The sequence below is a fragment of the Anopheles cruzii genome, chromosome 2 (genome assembly GCF_943734635.1).
Source record: "Anopheles cruzii chromosome 2, idAnoCruzAS_RS32_06, whole genome shotgun sequence".
NCBI classification, from domain to species: Eukaryota; Metazoa; Arthropoda; class Insecta; order Diptera; family Culicidae; genus Anopheles; species Anopheles cruzii.
The window spans coordinates 22820747-22844688 of NC_069144.1; the positions used below are offsets into that span (position 1 = coordinate 22820747).

General features: G+C 48.5%; 3 protein-coding genes across 3 annotated transcripts; all 3 read left to right on the forward strand.

The window, feature by feature from the left end:
* Positions 1 to 241: 241 nt before the first annotated feature.
* Positions 242 to 2142, forward strand: LOC128278684 (pro-resilin-like). Its single transcript, XM_053017414.1, has 3 exons — positions 242 to 247; positions 1486 to 1917; positions 2005 to 2142. The coding sequence occupies exons 1-3, from the start codon at positions 242 to 244 to the stop codon at positions 2140 to 2142; spliced, it is 576 nt and encodes a 191-aa protein (XP_052873374.1).
* A 12487-nt stretch (positions 2143 to 14629) lies between these two features.
* LOC128269152 (uncharacterized) lies at positions 14630 to 19559 on the forward strand. Its single transcript, XM_053006531.1, has 4 exons — positions 14630 to 15305; positions 15380 to 15578; positions 15638 to 15738; positions 15810 to 19559. The coding sequence occupies exons 1-4, from the start codon at positions 14733 to 14735 to the stop codon at positions 16170 to 16172; spliced, it is 1236 nt and encodes a 411-aa protein (XP_052862491.1). The 5' UTR covers positions 14630 to 14732; the 3' UTR covers positions 16173 to 19559.
* A 2085-nt stretch (positions 19560 to 21644) lies between these two features.
* On the forward strand, positions 21645 to 22685 carry LOC128267281 (leucine-rich repeat-containing protein let-4-like). Its single transcript, XM_053004087.1, has 2 exons — positions 21645 to 21694; positions 21784 to 22685. The coding sequence occupies exons 1-2, from the start codon at positions 21675 to 21677 to the stop codon at positions 22535 to 22537; spliced, it is 774 nt and encodes a 257-aa protein (XP_052860047.1). The 5' UTR covers positions 21645 to 21674; the 3' UTR covers positions 22538 to 22685.
* Positions 22686 to 23942: the final 1257 nt, after the last annotated feature.

Genomic DNA, 23942 nt, shown 5'->3' on the forward strand with positions numbered 1-23942 from the left:
CTACTGCGGGTTTCGCGGGTTTTCGCGCTCTGTGGATTCCGTGTCCGTGGATGTTCTAGTTCAGTTGCTCGGTTTTCTGCACAGCTCTAGTTCTCTAGTTCGCTTCTCCAAGCGCCCGTTCTATAGCATTCTACTTCTATATTTTTCAGTGTGAAGTGAAGTTCTTTCTTCAGTGGTGCAGCCCGCTTAGGTAGTGATTGTCCGTTGTCCGTGTACCAAAAGTCTCAACATCTTTACCAAAATGAAGGTACGCGAGTTTTAAGTCAATACTTTTAGCTCTAAGCGAACAACTAACAGTGTACGGAGTGGTTCGAGAACTGGAACATTTGCTAGTACAGAATGAAGAACGAAGAATGCCGGATTCTTGGGCCGGATTCTATTGCATCCGTGAGTGGTACTTGCTGTGGCTACAAACAAGAACGCGGATTTAATTGTAAACTTCATAGTAATATTAACAGTAACAGTTCAATAGTAATACAAAATAATATAACACATTCATTTAGAAACTAAAAAGCTTCAATAAGAAGACAAGCAGGAAAGCAACAGCAAAGTGACTGTTAGAAAACAGTATTCTAATGCAATGGTTTTTTAGAGTAAAACCATGCGCATTCAGCAGAATTGAAAACCTTTGCTAGCATACAACCGAAAGGCATTTTTTAATGGTTTAATTAAAGCAATTTGAAAGTGGATTCAATTTTGGTAACGGTCCAAAAACACCCCAACAAGCAATCTAGCGTTGCTACTTCGCGATTACTGTGTCTCTCTAACTTCCATCATCTTTTGGGGGCTCTACCACTTTCACTTGGCATTCTGGACGCTGCGGGTCTTGAGCAGAGTCTTGTGGGTCTCCATATCCATATCCAGGATCTCCATATCGTATGCAAATTGCAACGTAATTATCCAGTAGACCCGACCACCCTTTCACCACAGAAGGCTAAACGTTGGCGACGTATTCGGCATTAGTACATCGATCAACACACGTGCTGCTGCTGTTGATTGATTGTTTCATTCGCTAACCACGTTGGGCAACCACGTTGCGTGCGAAGCTCCCAAAATGCGGCGTTTTGCTCTAGCCCTCGACACAACCCTGTCACAGCTGAAGCGAGCGTTCCGAAGCGCGACGTTGGTTCGGCGCTGACGTAAATCGTCCAAATATTGGATCGCAACAAAAACGGAAAACACCTAACACAACGACAACGACAAAAGATAGGCCCGGGTAAAAAATAAGCGACGCAACAAGATCTTCCGCCAAGCGAACCTCACCGAAGCGTAAAGTAAATCTCAGCGCGCGCGTAACGAGCCACTCGAAGGTGACCCGTCAGTTCGATTTCGACTGCACATTAGCTCGCAGCCATCCTCCGACGGGGAAGTTGTTGTGCTTTGGTGTTCGGAGGTCTCGTCCGGAGAATTGAAAGCGCTTCCAGAGCTCCAGCGTAGGGTACGATTTTGGTGTCACCCGTTCTTGACGGCGATTGCCAATTGCAGGTCTTCGCCGCCGTCGCCGTCCTCCTGCTGGTCGCCCTGGCCACGGCCGAACCGCCGGCCCCACGGAACGGGTTCTCCGCCCCGTCGAGCAACTACCTGCCCCCGAACCAGTCGTTCAACAATGGGAATAACGGTTACAACTATAACGCAAACGACAATGGTTACAACTACCCCTCGGGCTCCAACGGCAACGGAGGAGGCAACTACCCGGCGGCCGCCCCGCCGCAGCAGCAGTACGGACCGCCGTCCGGAAACGGGGGCAACGGTGGAGGGTACAACTACGAGGACGCTAACGCTCAACCGGCCAAGTACTCGTTCGAGTACAACGTGCAGGACTTTGCCTCCGGCAACGACTTCGGCCACATGGAGTCCCGCGACGGAGACCGAACGGTGGGACGCTACTACGTTCTGCTTCCCGACGGTCGCAAGCAAGTGCGTTTTGGTTGCAAGGGGTGTGGAACGGGGCCTAGCCCAGTGTCCGATGAGTGCGTAACGAGATTTCATGTTCCGTCCCCACAGGTTGTGAACTATGAAGCCGACCAGAACGGATACCGTCCGACGATCACGTACGAGGACGTCGGCACTGGCAACGGTGCTAACGGTGGCAACAACGGTGGTGGCTACCCCGGAAACGGCCAGTTCAACGGATACCAGTAGGAGAGGTCCATCTCCATCCGGAACTGACGATTGGCGATTTCAGCGAGGTATCAGCGCCCGATCGGGCGGGGCGCAATATCCCATTATCCCAAGCGCTAGTGTATCGTTACTCTCCTAATGCCCCGTATCACCTTAGCCACCACCCCCCCTTAGTATACCCCGTAAGCATTCGGCGGGCTCCCCATTTGGGCTCCAGTCACGCCCGTCCGAGACCGCTCCACTTCAGGGCCAGTAACAAAACCGCCGCAACCGATTCGATCTGACCTCTGCCACGGACTAAAGGACAGTTCTTCGATTTTACGCACAACCGAACTTAGTATGGTAAGGAAACGAGAAGTAGCCCCCAGGATACCGCGCACCGAACGCTCGGCTGCATTTCTCCGATCGAATGCAGTGGCACAGTACAGCGTGACGGTGCCGGCGGCGCAGGGAACAAACAGTACGTTTAGTACGGAGTGCAGCAAGAAGTAGTAGTAGTAGTGGTAGAAGGAGCAAACACCTTATTAATGTTAATCGCAAAATAAGCAACTGCTTAGCAAAAATACCCCCTTTTTGTGAGGAAAAGAGGAAAACGATGAAAACACGCACTGCCATAGGGAAGCCGAGGACAGCAGTCGAAGAGCGCGCGCCAGCGTCGGGTACACTTCTTGCCCACGACCAGCAGAAGGGAACCGAAGTCCTAGTTTTGTTTTTTTTGTTTCTTTATGTAAATGATGTAAATGATGTTCTATACTATTGTTATCGCATCGCTCGTTGCCGGCGGTCGTAGAATCGTAGAGTCTGTTGAAACGTTGAAGGAAACACGTGTAATGAGTTGCGTATGTTCAAATAAAGTTTCCGAAACAGTCCCAGAGCAGCCCGCCGCAGGCAAGCGGATCGGGCCTTTGTGGATTGTTTTTGAAAATTCAAACTTCATGGTTCCGCAAGCGGTCACAGTATATCACACAAGGGCATCTCTATTTAGGGGCGACGGTTCTGTCCTTTGAACCATAAAGTAGGCCTAGGTTAACTGATCTAAAACTGATCTACCAACACTTTTCCACATAATCTACAAACTTTTCTCGATTTTTCACATCCTCTCGAAACAAACCGCTTCGGCCATCGATTCGTAAAGTAGTAGACCATTCGCGTTCGGTAGCCCCGGAATCGGAACCCGCGAATTAGAGCACTTCCCCTAACCGGATCTATTAAATTAAGTTGTTTCCAGCACCATTAGCGGGAAATGTATTTTTACGTGGTGCGCGCATCTGACCTTACCCGGCCGGTGGTTGAGTAAATTATCCGAGACCGAGCGTTCCACTCCGCTCGTGTCGGCGCTTTCCGTCGGAGTCGGAAATCATTGAACAGTGGTGATCGTGCGGTAACTTCCTCGAAGACCCGCCATTCACTTACGCTGCGCGGACCAGGTCGTCGAAACAACCCACTGTTAGCGGCCATATTTTGCAGTCGGGGATCGAGCATCGCGATGGTTCGACGCAAAATATCATAATTAGGCCGTTTTCATCCTCCCCCGAGATGCCCGGGTGACATACGGACGGGCGATAAATCACGGTCCGATGGTTTACGATTGGAAAGCGCCTCTTAGTAAATATCACAGCAGGAGCCTAAGGCCAACGGTCGCATCTCTGACGAGCCGATTCCTTGCTGAAGTGCTTTTGGGAAGCTTCCTGCCGCAACAATCGCAGCGCAGTTATTCTAATACCGATCTGCTTACCCGATGCGCGGTCCAACCGCTAACCGGTCACCTGGTGGCAAACCGAAAACAAAGTACGAATTCGGTTACTTTCGCGGGCTGCACCGTCACCGTCGATTGTTGGGTTAATGGTGCCGAATGGGTGACTCAGAAGCGAATGGTAAACGTTTCCGTCCAAGTCACACCAGTTTGTGCAAAGCTCCTTCCAACCCACTCACGTGCGCCGCGGAACGATGATCGGCACAAAAATCGATCTAAAACAATCGACTCTCGTGAGGAAGTTGCGAGGAGCGAAGGAAAATTAGCCGCTTTTGGGCCCGAGTTCGGGTTCTTTCAAGGACTTTCAGCAGCGGCGCGATGGCACCGTCAAACGGCGCTGTACCGAAATTACAACCAAGCTCAGTCACCACCAAGTGCCACTGTCAGTCAATCGATTTGTGCAACGATCGTGATTTATCTATTTCGATACAGTGAACGGGGTGTAATGAAGCGCCATTCGTTTTCGCGCAACAATCATGCCGCATTTGTTTCAATTAGAAACACTTTTCTTCTACCGTTTCCAGTACCGTCGAAATACCGCTACATTCGATCAATGTTTCGATATTCCCGTCAATTTGTTTCCAATTTTTGTTCTGTAAACATGCAGAAAGGACATAATGCAAGAATAACAAATCAAAGACTTGTAATCGGTCATGAAGCATTCGTTAAGCAAGTTAATGTTGTTGCCAATTCGATACGATCGAAATCATAAACTAAATCATAAAACGAAACAAGCGCATAATCATATTCTTCAACGAAACTACACCGAAATACTACTCCCAATTGAATTTTTTTTATTTAATTCATTGTTTGTGACTTCTGTATAAACTTTTATTCGTTAAAATGTTACTCAAGGATTTTAAATTTAACCATTGTTTCCGTTAATGTTAATAGCAAAACGAAACAAATAACGAAATACCTGGCGAGTAGAACAAGAAATGCACAGTTTAGAACAACACTGTTTAGTACTACGCATCCAAGTTGCGAACCTCCGTTGGATCTGCTCCATCTGTTGGACGATTGTGGCAACACGTTTATAGCACATTATGGCAAACGACCGTTCCGCAATCGAGTTGACTGTTTGCGTTGGGTATTGTTAATTTCTAGTTTTCTTTCTGAAATCTACAGCTGAAATATGAATTATCATTTTACCCTAATTTTAAATTTCTATTACACACGTGTTTTGCATTTTTGTGTGTTTGAAAGTTAACGGTAATCTAACAGCGCATCAGCTGCTTTACGTTTGTGAGGCTTCGGCTTCACTTACATCAATCCACTCCAACCACTCCGGCCACTTCCTTCCATCCTAAAGAAAAGCGCTCAGCATGTACTCTCTCTCTCTCTCTTTCTCTTTCTCTCTCTCTAGCTCTGTTGTGAAAGCAGCTATTCGGTAGCCGTAGGATGGCCTCTCTCTCTCTCGCTCTGAATCCCGACCATTCTCAATCGATTTTCCCACGGAATTATGGCACCCGGAATGATGCAGTGATTCGGAGCCGCCGAACCGGAAACCTTCGAGGGTCCGCTGCTTGTGACAGACTCTCGCTGTTTTCATACATGGCATGTTCACCTCGCGCAAATACTGCAAACTGACGTTCCGCCTGGCCGTTGTAAGTGCCGCCGCGTCGTAACCGCCAAATCTAGCTCCCGGTAGTAGCTGGCAGCTCTCTCACGCCCGCCCGTTATCCCTTTTCTCACCGACGACAGAGCGGGAGAGAGAGCGTGGTCGCAAGGAGAGAGTTTCCTGCGCTCACAGCAGAGGCAACAAACCGGACCGACAACACGGCCGAGGTGACAGGCTGGCCTCGAAGCGCTCACACTTTTCACCATCGTCGCACAGTGAAAAGTGCGACAAACGCCAGAGCGCCAGAGCGCTGGTCGTGGCCGTGGTCGTCGTCGTCGTTGTGCACCGGAAGTCCTCCAGTATCCTTAGTGTCAGGTGCCGTCGGATCGAGGTGTTCGCAGCAGGTTTTCGCGCAGTGAACAGAGGTTGGGAATTCGTCGGGAGCCTGGCCATTGGTTCCGGGAATGGTGTCCTCGCCGAGTGTGTGTTCTCCGCGTGACCTCCGCTTGGGCTGGCCTGTCAGAACGGTCCGCTTTTTTCCCCGGGGGCCATCTTCTAGTCAGCTGCTGCTGTAACGTACCCACGTACTCGCTCGATATCCTACACACGAGTCGTTCTAGAGTGGATTGAAAGGAAGTTTGGGGGATTTCAGCACTCCACCAGGATGTAGTAGGATTACTGGTGGGCAGTTGAGTACGGTCACCGTTCGTGCTGCGGTGACAGGTTGTGTGTTGTTTGGGTGCAAATCATCGAAGAATCTCAAAGTGTCCAAGGCGCTGCAAGTTAACATAAAATGTTATTATCATTCTCTTCTTTGCTTTTGTTGATGTGAAAAGAGGTGACAAAATTGCTGTGTATCGACTAGTAATGTAGACGAGAAATCGTCAGTGTTGCGTTCAGTTTGGATCTGCTGGTGCAGCAGCGACAACAACTGCATGTGCAACCGATGGCACACCGCACACCACAGGTGCACCGTGAGTGTTTGTGAGAGGTGCCATGTGCAAGATTGTCGTGGTCGTCGTTGCGCCCCGGAAGGATCTCTGTGCGACAGCAGCGCGGCCACCGCGCTGAACGAGTGTTGGCGTTCGTGCGCGCCACCAGCACCACTACAGGCAACCCCGTACTACTACGGCACGCGTCGATACTAGCCGCACACGGAGGCGGCGTCGAATGTGCAATTATGTGGGTTAATGGAAAGGGCTGCAGTAATCATAATTATAGCCTCGTACAACCGGCCGCCGCTGTCGTCGTCGAGCATTCAAATCAGCGCTAACTGCTACGCGGGCCTTAACCAGCCAGCCAGCCAGCCCGTCGCCAGGCATCACCGTGACTCACTTGCCAGCGAATCAATATGCCCGAGCGCGGTGAACGGTGAAAACCCGCAACAGTCCGGCAGCAGGTAAGCAGACCGACGAGCAGGCCACTCGCCGAAGGGCCAGTCCCTCAGAGCCGCAGTTCACATCGCTTCTTAAGTGCCAACACTTGGAGCACCAGTGTGCCCGGGCCTATAGTAATGCTGCGTGCATTGAGTGCGACGGTGTACGGCGGTGAAGTGAAGTATTTTGCATTCGACGCTCTATGATTTTATGGTTCACTCGCACGCTTCGGAAAGGAGCTGCTTCAACCATCTTACGCGTTGCGTATAGTAAGGATTTGACAAATGAACGGTAGAACGCTAGAGGATTCAGAAGCCGCATCCAGCTTTGAGTAACTAAGGGACAATCGATAAATGTGCCATCAATTCTTCTTTATTACCATTTTGTCCTTTTTAATTAAACTCCTTAACAGTGCTCGAAAAATGCATCACATTTTATGTTGAATAATAATCTGCAACTTTGTTTTGCTGTTTCAAATGGTTCATGGGGTTGGAAAGCAAGGCAACCGCCTTGACTGGGCGGTGTTACTGTCGTGTCCCTTTTCATTGCTCACTTTGTTTAGATTTGCACATCAATCCATCCGGAAACGGTGAATCAATATTCGATTTCCAACCACGCTCCGCTTTCCACGTGGCCATTGTTCGGTATGTAACCACCGGAGCGTGACGGGGACGGCCACAATTTACAGTGCGTCCCGAGCAGAACCGATGTGAGACCGAGTATCGCACGACGGGCGGAGCATAAATAGAAGATTATGCATGACTCGACTTTATTCTGCCTGGCCGCGTACGCGTTATCAATGGCGACAAAGATGAGGATCGATTTATATCGGTTCGAACGGTTTCGTTCTTTTCTTTCACTTCTTTCATTCGTCTACAGGGACACTATAACTGTCAAGCAGTTGACATTTCTCTAGATTGTAGGAGAAATTTACGGTAAAAAGGCGAATCATTACGATGTGCAAAAACTTCGCGCCTTTGAATGGCCAGAAGAAGCACGGTAATGACTTGGCGATGACCTTAATTCTTCTAGCACCGTTGTATGTAAACTGTGAATAAATTATAATCTGCCTTGATGACTAAATTTAATACCAATAAAAACTAGACAACAAAACGAGGGAACCATGCCCGTTGGGGTTCGTGTAACCAAGTGAATCGTTCAGTCACTCGTAAACCTCCTATGGAACTTCGATGCCTAATGTTCTCGAAACAGACTAGACTTGTAGTTAAATCGATACGATTTATCGAAACGATCGATAGTGCCACCAAGCGTTCATGATTATGTTTCAAACGCGCGGAATTGCAGCTGAATAAAAAATGAGGCATCTTTAGCTAGTCACTAATGACGGCCACAGTCATGTGTGTAAAAAATAGTTTATTAGTTCCGTAAATAAATTTAAAAAAGGCAAAAATAGAAAATAATCAGATTGACCTGAATTAATGGATAATTCTTCTCATAGTTAAATTTAGATCTTTTAGACCGGAATAATTTACGACTAACATACACCATTCAACATATCGTTGTTTGTTACGTTTTGAAGCAGTTTAAAAATATATACATTAAATTATTATTATCATAACCGGACGCAGCACCAAGCGCTATGGTTTAATTTATTGGCTTTCTGCTAGATGTTTGGAAGGTACAGGCATATTGTCGTATCACCGCACATCCATACAGGTTGCGGTACACCGAGCAGGAGCCAGTATCATTTGACTCATTTTGGCACCACTTCCGGCATCGGCGAACCCAAAGCACATGCATTAGCTGGCAGGACACATTCCGCACAGACTAACGCAACATTTTTCGATCATAAATTATAAAAAGTCCACCCAGTGATCGGTACAACAGACCGACGCGGCCCGTAAAGCATTGCCCCATCGGGTCGGGTCGGGCAAAAAGCCGGAATGTGTTTGACCCATAAAACGTGAGAAAAGGGCTGATAGTCAGCAAAGCGTATCGGTGGCCCCTGCTGCAAGCCTGCAGTTTCCGCCCACATCGCGGGTGTTGTTGTTTGGCAGCCACCGGCTGCCGAGTATCAGATTTGGCTAGCCATCGGCCGCGGGCTACGTCGATTTCGACTTTCGGCAGACAATAGATAAAAATCGTTCGCTTGTTTGAAGATTTTTATGTTTTAATAACAACAACAACATTGCGGCTCGGCCATAAGCTTTCGAACCGGTTTCGAATGTGGTCCATCCCAGCGGGGTGTTCTGCTGACAATGCGGTACTATACTTGCCAAACACCACCGGGCGGCTCCATCAAAAGGGGCGGTCACCGGGCACCATGCGTCTCCATTTGGGTATCCTTTTTGTGTTTAATCGCCACTGTCGAATAATCACGATAATCATCGACGGAACAGTCTATAAATTTAAGGTTATAAAACCAGGTGCGGCGAAATTAATAGCGTGTTTTTTTTTGTTTTTCCTAATTTGCTGCAACTGTTACCAAATGGGAAAGCGATCATCCAAAGGTGTGATTAGAAAAATCAATACAAAAGTTGCTTTAACGCAACCCCGTTCGGCGGCCCGCTCCGAAATAATGATTAATGTGCATTCGGGCGAGGCCCATTCATCATCGGAGGTAGTTGACAGAACATGGCGTTCTCGGTGGACAGATTGACCCACTCATTAGTCAAGCTAGCTAATTTTAAGCACACTTTTTCTGCAATTTGGATAGACAGCCGGTAGCCGGTGTGTCGGTCGACGTCGGAACGAAAGAGTGTCGCGTGTAGGAAAAACAGCATAAAGAATACACTCTCTCACTCTCTGTCCGTCGAAGTACGTTCTTTATGAACATGTCGCCCCCCTTGTGTTGTTATTGTGTTGCCAGCAGCAGCTGTCTTGAAGGGAATTTGCATTTTATTTGCACAACTATGCCCCGCTCAACTGTTATCGATCTTCCGCTTTTTGGCGGCGGACTGCTTTGCCAACCCCAGTCCGACTTTCAAGCTTCACTTTCGCGATGGGCAAATGTCCGACCTACGGCTACGGCAAGGGACATTTGTCGTGCCGGCTCTAGCAGCACTGCCTCGTGAGCCCTCGTTGTGGAGCACCGCACGGAACCAAAACAGGTTAGCATTTGTGAGCAACACTTTTTGCTGCCGCAATTATTTTAAAGGTCACCCTAAAGTGCAGTTGAAGGCAAATACTTTTGAGTTTGATTCTGAGTTGTAACAGTAACGATGTTTTTGGTTTTCGGACGTTAACTAGGCTAACCGATGTATTATAAAATGTCTTGCCCGGCGAACGACTGTTAGGTGAACGGACAAGACCACAATTCGGCTACTTTAGTGGCTGCACGCGACACACGACACATTCATTCACAGCTCCTGCTGGCTGTCACGTGTTTGGGCGGCGTAATTACTACTGTTACTATCATTCTTGGCTATTGGTCTGGCATTTACTTGATGATCCATTGATAACCACAGGATTCCTCCACGCCGTCGAATACTGTGCTTTACGGATATCGATTTTTAGTAACACTTGCTGTCGTTCACACTGTTAGGTCATCGTGGTTATTACGGATCGCGGACATCATTAATTGGCCGCAGCTCTACTTGAATGTTTACTGAAACGATCATTTTCTTTGTGGCACTCTAAGAAAGTCCAGCAAAAGCCGTCTAGCGACCGAGTAAATAAATTGTGTTGACTGTTTATTGTACTCATAACGGCGGAATCTAGCGACTTCCCAGAGCTCGGAGTGGCGCAAATATACAACGACAAAACAGAGTTGACCAAACAAATCTCTGGGAAACCAAAATAGACTCCGGCTTTGAACGCGGCGGCCAAGTTTGATTTGAAGGCCTCTCTTACTGCTTTGAATGGCTTTCCGCAACGCCAACACTGGGAGGGGCCATGGGAGCCATCCAAGTGTCTTTGAGAACGGCGGCAGGCAGTAGGGCTGCCGGATGGAGCACACACTTCAAAATACGATGCCCTTTCCGAGCCGATCGAGCAAACAATGTCGCGCTGCCTCCGTCGGAGCGCACAGATCGTTTGTGTTTTTTGTGTGTGTGTCTTCGAAGGAGCAACCAACTCCTTCGAAGTTCGCCTGCCGTACAAACGCGCCACGCCGCTGAAGACGTCAAAGTTCAAACGCACAACACACACACACACATCTACACGACCGGTTCTCGGCGGAGAGCGAGAGAGTGTCGGCCGTGGACACGTGGGCACTGAACACACGCGACACGTGCTACCGGTCGTCCCGACCTGTCAGGTGTCTAGTTCACTTGACCTGTTTGTCGTAAAAAAAAATCCCTAATAAGCTTCATTAGATCTCTAAAGCCCTGGGTCCCAGCTGACCTCCAGCTGTGACATGGTGGAGACAAGTACATGGAAGTAAAAGATGGGATTTGAAGGAAGCACACCGACCAAATGGTTACCACAAGATTATAAATGTTTTTACTACCATCTTTGGGGCTTACTTGAATACTAATGGCTCAGCACTAAACGCGAGTATCGTGCTGAAAGCTTTCTGAGATACTAGGACTTTGAATTAATTCATTCGGTTTTAGAATAGATGGCATTACTTATTAAATGTCGCAATTTTTTATGAAGTATGTGTTTTTGTCAGCTACTGTCATTACGCATCTAACGCAGTATAAGGTTTTGGGTTATTGTGTAAACAACACCCTTTTTAAGCATCTGAAAATGTCGGGTTTTGTTTCTTATAAAGTGTTTTTACGGGAAGCACTTCTTCATTACTTCAATATGAACAAAAGTGCTACCGAAAGTCATCGTATTTTAATGGATGTTATGGTTTACGACCAGAATGTAATAAGAGACATAATAAACTGATTTTTCAACATGAGAACGGCTGACCACACATCGTGAAACCGGTTCAAACCTATCCCGAAAATGTCGGGTGGGAACTGTTACCTCACCCGCCGTATTCACCAGATCAGCTCCTTCGGACTACTACTTTTTCCGTTGCATGAGTAACAGCGGTTCACTTCTTATAAAAATATTGAAAAATAGGTCTCTAATTGGATCGCTTCTAAAGACTATGAATTCTATCGCCACGAAACCCGTTAATTACCTGAAAGATGGGAGAAAGTAACAACGACAGAGAGGGAGACGACATACAATACTTTCATTAAAGACCATTATTTTGATTTACTAAATTAATTTCCATTAGTTAGAAACTTTCGCAGGCATTCGCAGTAGTTTGGTCCCCAGAACTTTTTGTATAGTAAATTGTTGATCTTTCACTGAGACCATTTCCTGATGCTTCCTGTTGTCTGGTGTTGGTTCAAGTCCTTCTTACTACTCTATTGGGCCCTTCAAAGGACGGCAACATTGTGTCATTGTTTCAGACCTAGAACCATCACACAATTCTGCTCTGCTCTCCGCTGGTTCGCGTTGTTCCAACACTTTGCCCCGTCGGCTGACACTGTTATTCTGACTCACGCCGCGTGCTGACGAAGACGGACTTCTTTTGGGTCATGTCGCCGAGATGACGACTGCCGGTTTCGAAGAGGGTCGAGGAGTCACATTTTCCACACACTACAACCAAGCACACCCGGTTGGTCTTTGTTACAGCCGCGCCACAAAAAACTGTGTCACACTTTGTGCGCTGCGCTGGAACGGCGGCGTTATAAATGAACAAGGAAGAGCTTCCCAATGTCCAGGTTTCCAGGGCCAGGTGGATAAATTATTGAAACCTGGAAGACCTCACACCCTGGCTGTACATCTGGCCGTGTGACACCCTCGAAACGCAGCTCAAGTACCGCAGAAGGCGGAGCCGGAAGAGGCAACGTTATTTACCACACCAAATCCTGCCCGCTTCAGTAACGAAACGCCCGCCGTGACGTATGCACGCATCGAGAGTGCCGCCGCTCGGGATCTACTGTGAACTACTGCGTTGGCCACCGCGATTACCAGGTCACGGCCACACGCGTGTAATACTGCTACGTAGATTATACTGGCAAATTGTAGTGCCGCGATTCTGCGCCTCTCGTAATCGCACCAGACCAGACTGCAAACCTGATTCGCTTGGTAATCATCTTTGTTTGGCGACGTACGATGGCGACGTGCCTAGGGTTAGCAGTGATCGGCGTGGGTCAGTCCGAAGCAAACGGATGTGTATCATCGTCTTCTAGTACGAGTTTACTCTTTCTCCGTCGGCGTCGTGAGCGTCATATCTGTAGAGATTAGCGACGAGTTTGAAACAGGTCAAAGTCAGTCTTCGATAGTTCTAAATCACAGCCACACCGGCAGCGGATACGGTTCCTATGCCAGAAAGAAAGAAGGCCTTCTCATTTTGCTTACCGAAGGGTTACGGTTGCTGTGGTGTAGAGTGGTGAAGTGGATTTTTTGCGATTGAAGTACGTGTACTTAAGGTAATGTTCTCCTTTAGGGCGCATCGGAGGCCTGAAGATCCGTAACACTTCAAGTGCATTTTTACTAGGTTTTGGAGAATGATGGAAACATCGGCAATATTACGAGAGTGTCGATGCTTATCGGAGGTTGATAATCAGTCTGTACTGTGCAACGACCCACTATCACTTGGGTTAAGAAGTAGTGAAACTGTGCTAAAACATTTGGAAGTTATTAGTTATGCTCGTATTTTTTATGGTGGTGCCTTATCAAGAACACGAGTAACAAAAAGGGTATAAAGTGGACGAAGTGTCGAGGTCGGGTCGAGAAAAGGATGTAGTCACAGAGTGTCATGGACGACCAACCTCCAGCAACCGCTGGGCAACTAATGAAAGAATCAGTGCCCGGAAATCGACCATTGATTGCTAGAGATCTTACTAGTTTTGTTAGGCAGTCAGCTATGAGAATTTTTTGAGTCAAGAACTAATTCCCGGTTTAGGTTGTAGAGATATTGGATATCATCTAAACATAAAATTGTAACTATATTTTAGTGCTGCCTCAGAGCAAACACTACATGATTGTGAAGATCCTAACAAAGGTTCGAGGTTTGAAACTACATACGCCTGGATTGTACTGCTATAGAAAAAAGGTAACATGTACGTATAGCTTTATTTTATACCTTGTTCAAGGGTCTGATGAATGACATGTTACTTTAGTTACTTTATTCAATTAATTATTCTATTGATATTGTGGAATTTTCTTCAGATCAAAATAGGAATTTCACTTTGTGTTTTGCCTTTCTCAACTATATGTTCATTTGCACTGCAAACATAGTAAGAAGGATGCATAATTGGCAACAAATAACTTCCGCCATCGTGCTATTGTGTTGTTAGAGATAAAAATAGGACTATAAATCGAATTTTACAGTGTGAGATAATTCATGTTCATGACAGTTCCCTGCATTTACTTCTCTGATAGTTTTCTGATAATACCTTTTAGTATATCCTGTTTCAAATACGCTCCAAGCCTTATGCGAAACTCTAAACCATTCTCCCGAAATTCATCGACAAACTAAACACCAGCTCGTAGTACTTTTGCTGTCACAGAATGCAACTATAAATTACGAAAGGTTGTACAGTATGCACGGCCACCGGATAAAGGGCCAGCATGGTTGCCTATCGGCCCACGACCAATTTTGTAGCGTTTACTCATGTGGCTTCACAACATTACTTCACAAACCTTTACCGAGGGCTGATGCTCTGATGCGGAGTGACACACATTCTCCAGGTGTGGCGGCAATAATCGATACTAATCTAATTTGTACCGAAACGCCCCGGTTGCGGTCGGCCGAACATGCCCCCGGGGGCGGCACATCTAATTCAATTTTACGACTTGCACTTGATATCCCGACAAATTCTGACCCGAGGTGTGTTGACGTTCTTCTCGTTTGGCTTCCGCAGACGCCAGAAGTGCCGTAGCCAGCAGCAGTAGTAACCAACCAGTAGCAAGTGCGCCAATTTGCCATCGACAGTGTCGGCCGTGTCTCCGGCCGAGAACTAAATCCCGCCCGGAGAGGCGGCTGCTCGAATCGTGGTTCCCGATGCTGGACAGAATGCAATTTGGCTGGGCGTACGATGGCGTCAACGGTTCCGTGCCCCGCAATACCGGTCCGGAGTGTGCGGAGTTCCTGTCGGCCGGCCGGAGGTTGATCGAGTCCGTCATCACGATACCGCTCTGTCTGCTGGCGATCAAGTGGTCGGTGAACCGGCTGAAGCCGATCACGTACCGCCAGCTGCAGGCGGATCGCACCGTCACCCGACCGCTCAGTGGCAGCAATCACAATCTGCACCATCTGCACCATTACCAGGCGAGGCACGCGGATCCGGAACCGCGGGATCTGCTGCTGCCCCACCACCGGGAGCGATCGTTCTCGTCGGCCTCGATTGCCAGCGGGACGGCGGATGAGTACTGCTGCCACCGGTGCTGCCAGACACCGGCCGGCTCGGTGCGGGGCTTCGGACCGACGGGGGACGGGGCACTCGCCCCCAGCTGGGGAAAACAGTTGCTGCTCGTCACCATGTCACTGACGCTGGGCGTCGAGATAGGCTTTAAGTTCGCCACTAGGACCGTTATCTACATTCTAAATCCCTGTCACATCACCACCGTCATACAGGTACGTCAGGTTGAACCTTGTCGACGACACCCATGAAGGTTAATCAACCTCCACGGCTTTTTACTCTTCTGCAGATTTACCTGCTGGCGTGTAACAAGCCGACCAAGAGCTCGACGGTGCTCTTCCGGATCCAGATGAACTATCTGAACGGTCCGCTGCTGGCGTTCATGTTCCCGGAAACGGACAGCCGACAGCTGGCGCTCGAGGAGTCCATCTACTGGATCCAGCACGCCCTCATGTGCATCATACCGATATATCTACTCAAGACAGGCGGTAAGACGGTGGCAACCAGCAGCCAGCAAGGTGGACACTAACCTTCGCTTGCGTTTTAGGTGTCTACAACATGGAAGCTTTAAACGACTTTACCTGGAACGTGATCGGATACGCCGCACTCATCATCTACCATTTTGCAGTTCTACAAGTTGTGGCCATCGTAAGTAGTCCTGAGAGTAGTCCCGCCGAGGACCGCAGACACTAACCTAACCTACCTGTAACCTTTTGCAGCCCGCACAGGTGAACCTCAACCACATGCTCTGCCCAGCGTTGAAGGACCCGTTCGAGGGGCCCAACTACCGCATCTGGGCGGTGTTCCACGAGGCCCTCCTTTGTACGCTGCTGTGCAAGGCCGTCACGGCGCTGTTCAACCCGAGGGGCCCGCCGCTCGTTACCAATCCACCGTTCATCAAGAACGGCACGCCGGGCGATGCCACCCCGAACATTCCCGCGGCCAGCCTGGCCTCGTCTACCTCGCTTCCGCCGCATCTGATCTCGTCGTCCCGTCCATCGTCGCGCTCCTCGTCGCCCGCCAAGTCGGTTTCGATGCTGCAGGAGAACAACATCATCATCAAGACGAGCAAGATCGACTAGTGGTTCCCACGGGCGTTCGTGCGCACGCTGAGTCTCCTTCTTTACCGGCGCAGGGCAGTAGTGGTTGGCAGTAGCTGAAACTGCTCCGGAAGAGAGTACGGTGATGTGTGGAACTCTTCCGGTGAGCTTTCGTTTCGAATCAAACCTACGATGTCGATCAGTTCGATGACTGGTTGCGTGTACATCATCAGGTCCTAGTTCTGGTGGCTTCAGTAAACCGGAAACGGAGAAGACGCTCCCGTTGCGCTTAAAGTGAACTTATCATGGAAATTATTACGCTTTCCAACCAGACCAAGGTCTTCGAGGGGTTCAAGTTTCTTTCGCTGTGACAAATTGGTTAACGAGACAGTACCCACTGGTCACCTCTTCACTTCAGCCCGGTCCGGTCCGAGTGGCCCAGCAATCATATCATTCATCGAAGCAGCTAGGTCCATGGAAACGTATCCGTTTGCCCACGGGATATATCATTGGTAGTGGTCGTTGATGCAGTACTGTGGCAGCGGCAGGTGAAAACCGACTATGAGGTTCTCTATATTCTAACGAAGCGGTACAGAAAAAAAAACACAGAATCGAAATGATGTAATAACTCATCGATTGCCTTTCGTATTAAAATACACACTTACTCTAGAGCAGGAATCAAGTTATTTAAAAACGCCAGCATAAAAAGCAAAGGCATAGTATCTTTAAACGACAGCAAAAATTAATATTTAACCTTTGCTTTTAAAAAGTTAACGATTAAACTAATCAACCGAGATCAAAGATTGTTAACCATTCGGTTCATTCGGTTTACGTTAGGAGCGTTACGAAGGATGGGCGCGTTAAAAACAAGGGTAGCCAGCAAATGGCACACCACCAGGCTTGTAGTAGTGAATCTTCTAAATCTCGTTCTAAAAGCTAGTAGGAAACGCTAAGGATGCAATTAGTATAAAACTTTGAAAATGGGCAAAAATGTAGACAAAGGCGGTGCTCATCACCCTGCCAGGTGAACGAAAGTAGTGATACAGTTAGAACAATATTAGCGGGCCGAGGGCGAAGCTAGGTGGAGTGCTAGTAGCAATCGTAGTTACTGTTAGTGAGTAAACAATAACGGAAAACCCGGCACCGGAGGTGGCGCACATGTTAACTGTAAAACTGTTTTAATTTGCGGCACGTACCGGGCGCGAAAGGCGACGACCGTTAGGGGTGAAGGTTGGCTGACCGTTGTGATATAACCTGATCTGCCTGCATTTTCATCAAGACAAGAATTGAATTGGTTACATAGCCACATAGCTCACGGCGTCACATACCAGGCATAACCCCCGCCAAGGGCACCTAATCATTGCACCAGTTAGTAAGGTCCGGAAGAAGTTCTGGAGAGTTTGTTGTGGGTGCGAAAAGCACTATTCTTCACGACCTGCGTCCATAGAATGTGCGCATGTCGGGAGTCCTGATACGCTGACCGGACCGTGTAAAAAGGCAGACCTGAACCCCTAGACACCTGACATCAGACAATACCTTTACCAGACCGCCGTAGATCGATCAGTAATGTTGCCGCAAACGCAAACAAAGGCTAAGGCTAATTTTAATACCTCATTCCTTAGTGGGCCCGTCGCGGGCCGAATACTACGTTCCCGTCATTTGAAGCGTTACTAATCATAGCAAAAATCACAAGCGAGCATAAGCACAGAAAGGGAGATGCATTGGGCGTCAACGCGTCAAGTCAAGCGTCAACATTTAATCAATTTTTTCCAACGCAAGAGTGAGATTTAGTAGATACGGGCGGCAGCAACAGTAGGAGGGCGAACACTGGTCCGCGACTAAAACGACTTCTATTTGCAGTTCTTTAAGAAAAAACCAACTAATTAAATACAATCATATTATCGTGATAGCCACCCGCAGACCGCGGGCGTTCGCTAACTTCTTGTGTAGGTTTAGAGGGGCGATTGGGGGTCAAGCGACCGCAAATCGCTTTACAAATTGACTTTGGCTGATCATTGGTTCAAGTACCGTTCAAATTAAGGTATCATTAGTTGAGACGCCAAACAGGAGCACAGGACGGTGGAGATTGTTGATCAATTCGTATGTATGACAGACACGCGCATCTAGGCAAAGGACCACAAACCAGTCCGGTGACACTACCCGGATACCCGGTTTCCTTAACATCTCTCGTAGATTTCTCATAACGTTAAGCGTAGGTAACGTCAGAGCGTCAAAATTCGGTTCGAATCTTGTGTGCAAAGAGTCGCCTGCCGGAAGGAAACTACTCGTATCAATTCGGTGTGCCTTCGAATCAGACGTACAGCGAAGTTTGAGAAAATCAAAGGATAGGCCAAGGACAGTGTTATTCGTTTACCGATTGCCCCGGAAGTGACCTCGGCGGCATCCGGCGTTCTAGAATTCATCAGTACATTCCCTCCTTTCTTCGCAGTGATTCACTCTCTCCCCGTGTCTCTCTGTTTATGATTTGCATAACCTAGTTAGAGGGTAGTTTACCAAACTGTAACATAAAAAGTCCACAAAAGTAGCAACCAATGGCAACATCCTTGACTCACAGGTACATGCTGAACGAAATACTCTATCATAGGTCTACTACAGAATCGCGGGAACGGCCGGAAGGGGTTACGGTTGCGCTTCGGAAACTAAGTCAATATGCAATAAAATTAGAAAAACGTTAAATCTAAAGTATTAAAAACGATCATATCGCTTGCAAACCAATTTCCAGCCAAAGGCCAGCGAAGGAAGGTGTAGTTTCTCCCCTCCCAGAGCCGGTAGGACGGTGTCGTCGTTCCACGAAGCGGAACTTTGGGATGTGATTTTTCGGCTGCTGACTGCTAAAGTAAAAACGACGTGAATTAAAAGGAACAAAACAAACACAGAAACACGCCCATTATATACTCCCTCGAGCTGCCTCTGCAAGCCCTCATCAGATAGTATCATTAGTCGCCCTCGCGAAGAACTGGCACACACGCATGTTCCCTTCTACCGAATTCGATTTACATCAGCCTAAAACGCGTTCAAATCACTTTTGCACATCACTGGAACGGAATGTAAAATTATTTAGCATTTTAATCAAACACACACGACAATGTACTAAACTAATTTCTACTAAACGCTAGACTCGGTGAGAAATATACACAAACACACACAGACACATACACGCGCTCTCTCTTAACAAAACGAAGGTTCAATTGAATTGAATTAATAAACTTAGTCCTGTTGGCAAACCTGGTATGCCTAGTTAAGTAAAGTAGACAAAACAAAAAAGGAAAAACGGGAGCAGTAAAACCAACCTCTAGCGTAAGCAACCAAACCAACATCCAACCAAACTAGTCACCAAGAGAAGAAAAACCAGCACTCACCTTCCTGTGAAGTGAGCAAAAATAATACAATAAAATGAAAAGAGTTACTGAAGCCTGATTCCTCCTTCCGATCTTTCCCTTTTGAAGAACTAGAAACTGTAGAGTTTAAGGTGTCCGAACTCGCATCTCTGGTGCATCGTGTCTTGCCGAGTTTTATGATTGATGCACCTAATGCAAGTCTTCCGCTTCACTATTTCCCAATTCCGAATGGGATTAATGGCTTCAAGCCTGGTCTATAGAGCACTAGTGAAAATAATGTTATTTGTTAGTTTTATTGCAAATAGTTCGCCATAATTTAGCCAGCAAAATTCGATTTCATTTTGCTACATGCTTTCTTTAAAAGTGAGTAGAGCTTTGCTACCTTCTCTATACAGAATGAAGAGACAGCTATAGACATCGATCGTCGATCATGTTCGATCGTTCGATCGATGTTGTTTCGGATTGTTGTTTTCGGCTTTTTGGTCGATATAACCTCCTCACTTGGACGATCTTCGATTGTCCTTGCTCGACCTCTGCACAAAACAGAGTCCTTTTTATGAATGTTCAGTAATTTCTTCGCTAGAGTAACACTTTTTTTCAACAAAAGTAAATTAATCAAGTGACAATTGTTTGTAAGTAGTCCATCCGTTGTTTGTAAGTATGTGCTACCTCCGAGAATTAATAACCTATGTGATGGAAGTGCAACAATCCACACCAACAATGAGTTGTTACTTTCTTGAACCTAACGTTCCCTATAGTAGTTTCTGTTGACCCTCTCGCTTAGGTGAGTAAGATTGTGTGTAGCTCAAATCTAACATTGATACAATGTGGTGAGCCCTGTTCCATCACCGTCTACCATCCATTTAAATTCAATGTTTCTAATGTTTGGCTCGCATAGACCAACCGATTTAGACCGCGGCTGCGGTAAGGTTTCCGTGTGCCCTTTTGAGTTTTCGCTCACTCTATTTATTGATTGATCCCAGCGTTATCCGTCCAAAATTCGAAGCTTTAGTCGAGTTACCTCCCTCCGGGTGGACGGGTTTATGTGTGAGAAAAGCAATCCATTACCGCACTGTCACAGCCTCGAGCTGCTCGACGTGTCTGGGGGGAGAACCTTGCTGTAGGGTTGAAGTTTCCGTTATTGTAGGTGGGAATTTTCTAACACCCCTTACACGCAGCCGGTTTACGTACAGCACGTTCCGCTTCCGTTAACCTCTTCCGATAGTTACGAGACGAGAAGCGACTGACAAATGGGTGGCGGTGGCGCGATGGCGACTAAATCACAAGTACCGTCACAAGTGCAAGTGATCGCGGAGTCGTCATAATTGCGCTACGATAAAAACTAGCGACGCACATAAAGAGACATAAAGGGGCGGAAAAAAACATCCCTCCAGGCCAACCAGGTCGAAGGCAATCGAATGCAAGTGGTGCGACTAATTACAGTCCAGATTGCAGCTTTTCTCGTCGCCGCCGCCGCCGTGCACCTATTGCGATCTATTGCACCACCTCATGGCTCGTACAAGATGTGGCCCCGGGGGGCAAGACAGTGAAACAAAAACAACAGAAAGAATAGAACCCTGTGAGGAAAAACAAGGGCTGCGGCCCGTCCCGGCGACCTAGCTCGAGTCTGAGGCCGACCGTTTCCGCAAGCGATATGCAATTGATTAGCGGAGCCAATAAATGGAGCAAATTCGCCAAACCGCGGCGCACACGGAACGGTTGGGCAACGGTTGGTCTATTAGACCAGTAAAAGTCAATAAAGGGCTGATAAATGAATGGATACGTTTGTGCTTTACACCTCAGTCGCCAGCGGGCGCCGGGGCCCCGGGGCCCAGGGGAATGTGCGTTAAGAATGCACGCGCGCCCTGTACTTGTGTAATTGTGGTCGCACATTAGAGGCGATCAGATGCGATCGGACCCGGAGTCAGACGGCTACGACGATGGCGGCGGGCAGATCATCATATCTCTATCGCGTGTATCGGGAACACGGCCTACGGCCAATTGCGCGGCTGCTGCTGCTCCCGTGGGCTCGTCGGTTCAGCCGTCTCGTGTGACGTACCAGCGCACGCCGAGGCCGAGGATGAGACTGGAGACGGTGGGTTGGCTGGGAAACCGCGACCGCGGTACGATACTGGTCGGTCGCAGTGCAGTTAGTCAGAGCGCAGTGGCACTCCAGTGCGGAAGCATGGCAAAGTACGGCGTACTGTAAGTCGTGTCGTGCGTTGTTGGGCGCGTGCGCTTCCACAGGTCTGACAGGTCGAGATCCTCATCCTTTTTCTCCTTCGTCGCGAAAGGATACTCCTGGTTTCTGGGGCAACGCTGCTGGGGCTCGCCCGGGCCCGCTACAGCCACGTCTCCTGCCAGGTGGTGGAGAACAAATGGTGCACCGTTCAGCGGCTGCGGATAACCGCACGGACGGACGTGCGTGGACTGGTGTTTCCGGATGACCGGTACGAGAAGATCCGGATCGGGCAGTACTACGATTTCGTCAACACCGACAGCACGATAGTGATTTTTTCCGCCGAGCTGTTCCACCGGATGCGGCGGGCCCGCTACCTGCAGATGAACGGGGTCCGCATGGTGGGGCTGGACATGCCCGAGACGGTGCTTGAGCTGGACGTGGCCAACAACTGGCTGTCGCGCGTGTACGTCGACCCGGACCGGAGCTACGCGCTGCGGAAGCTGAACATGCGCAACAACCTTTTGACCAGCATCAGCAGCTTCAAGTACCTCAACTCGATCGAAGATCTCGATCTTAGCGACAACATGTTACATACGGTCAACTTTGACGTTTTTTCGTTCATGCCGTACATCCGCGTGCTAAACCTGGCGCGCAATCGCATTTTCAGCGCAACCGCCGGTGACGGCGTCATCTCGCTCGGCTATCTGGAGGAGGCGAACCTGGCCGAGAACCAGCTGACCAAGCTGGACGTCGGCGTGTGGCTGTTCCCGTCGCTGCGCACGCTGAACCTCACCGGGAACGCCATCAAGCGCCTGAACCTCTCGAGCCAGCAGTCCTTCCCGCGCCTCAAGAGTGTTCTGCTGTAAGGCGTAAGCTAAACCGAGGTTAGGTCGCCGGGGGCCGGGTTTTGGCCGGGTGTGTATGACCAGTGAAGTGTAACTCGCATTGCCGTTGTACGAAGTCGCCAGTCGATCGCGCTGGCGAGATCGTCATAGATTTAATAAACGTACGTTCAACAGATCCGACAGTCGGTTGCGTTTTGTGTGCCTCAGATGGCCCAAGGGCCCCTCCTACGGAGCGAACTGTGTAGAGGATGTTCTCAAACGCAACTGGCGCAAGTGTTCTGCGATTATTCCACTGTTCTGTAGCCTGTGAAACTGGCGTTCTGCACGCGGAACATTCTGTATTGGAGAAAACAATACTCGACACGAAACTTCACACGGCTGCTAATTGTGGCTTCGTTTCGCTTGTGTGCGGTAATAAGGTAAGTTATTATATAGGATTGACTGTCTGACTGATTGCTGGCACGTCCACAGTGTACAGTGCGTAATTCTCGGTCCTAGGTGCGGCACTGCCGGCACTAAAGTACATCCTGAATCCCGACTTTCGAGCCGAGCTGCTGGCGGAATGATTTCACCCGTCAATCGGTGGTTCGACACCACAGCCCGGTGTAAAGTCAAAGGCTCAACAAATTAGCATATTTATTACCTGCTGCACTTTGTTGCCGCCAATTTCTGATCAATGCCCAAGTTTGCTGGTACACTTTTTTGTCTCCCTTTGGCAAGGAAAAAATCGTTCGAGACGCTTCTCATAGCTATTTGCTATTAAATGCGCTGCGCCCCGTGTTGCCACGGCGAGCGCAATGCATCGATGACTTCATGCACGTGTGGAGAGAGCAAATTGTATGTGTGGGCCATCCACTTGAAGCTGTGATTTCACCGGAAATTTCTTAAAACATTATTAAAATATGATTCCACTATTCCACTGTGAAACGGTGCCCATAATCGAATCATCGAGCGGGACACTCGGGCAATATCACCCTTCGGACGGACACGATGGCTACAAATAAGTGGAGTCCCCATAAGCGCCAGACTGTCGCCCATCGGGCACGCTGCGGCGAGAAGTAATCTAATTCAAATTTAATAATTCAATTAACAATCCTAAGGATCAGTTTGACCGAATCTCGTCGATTATGCTGAATGCTTGGGACACAGAAACCGGAGAAACCGCACACCCGGGCCACACAAAACAACCCCCGCAGGCTGGGAAAACCTTCCATTGCGATGCCTTGCGGCATGTGAGGGAGCGAGAGAGCGAAAGAAAGAGAGAGAGAGAAAGATAAACCGGATGTAGATGTGGATGCGCGGGAAATTCAAAAAGTCCCTCTTGAAGGCGAGGATGACGTCACGGTCTCGACTCTCCGTGCCGGGTGTGCGAATCGTGCCGCGATAAGAGCGTTGGCCGCGTGGATCATTTTGGGTACAAATTTCA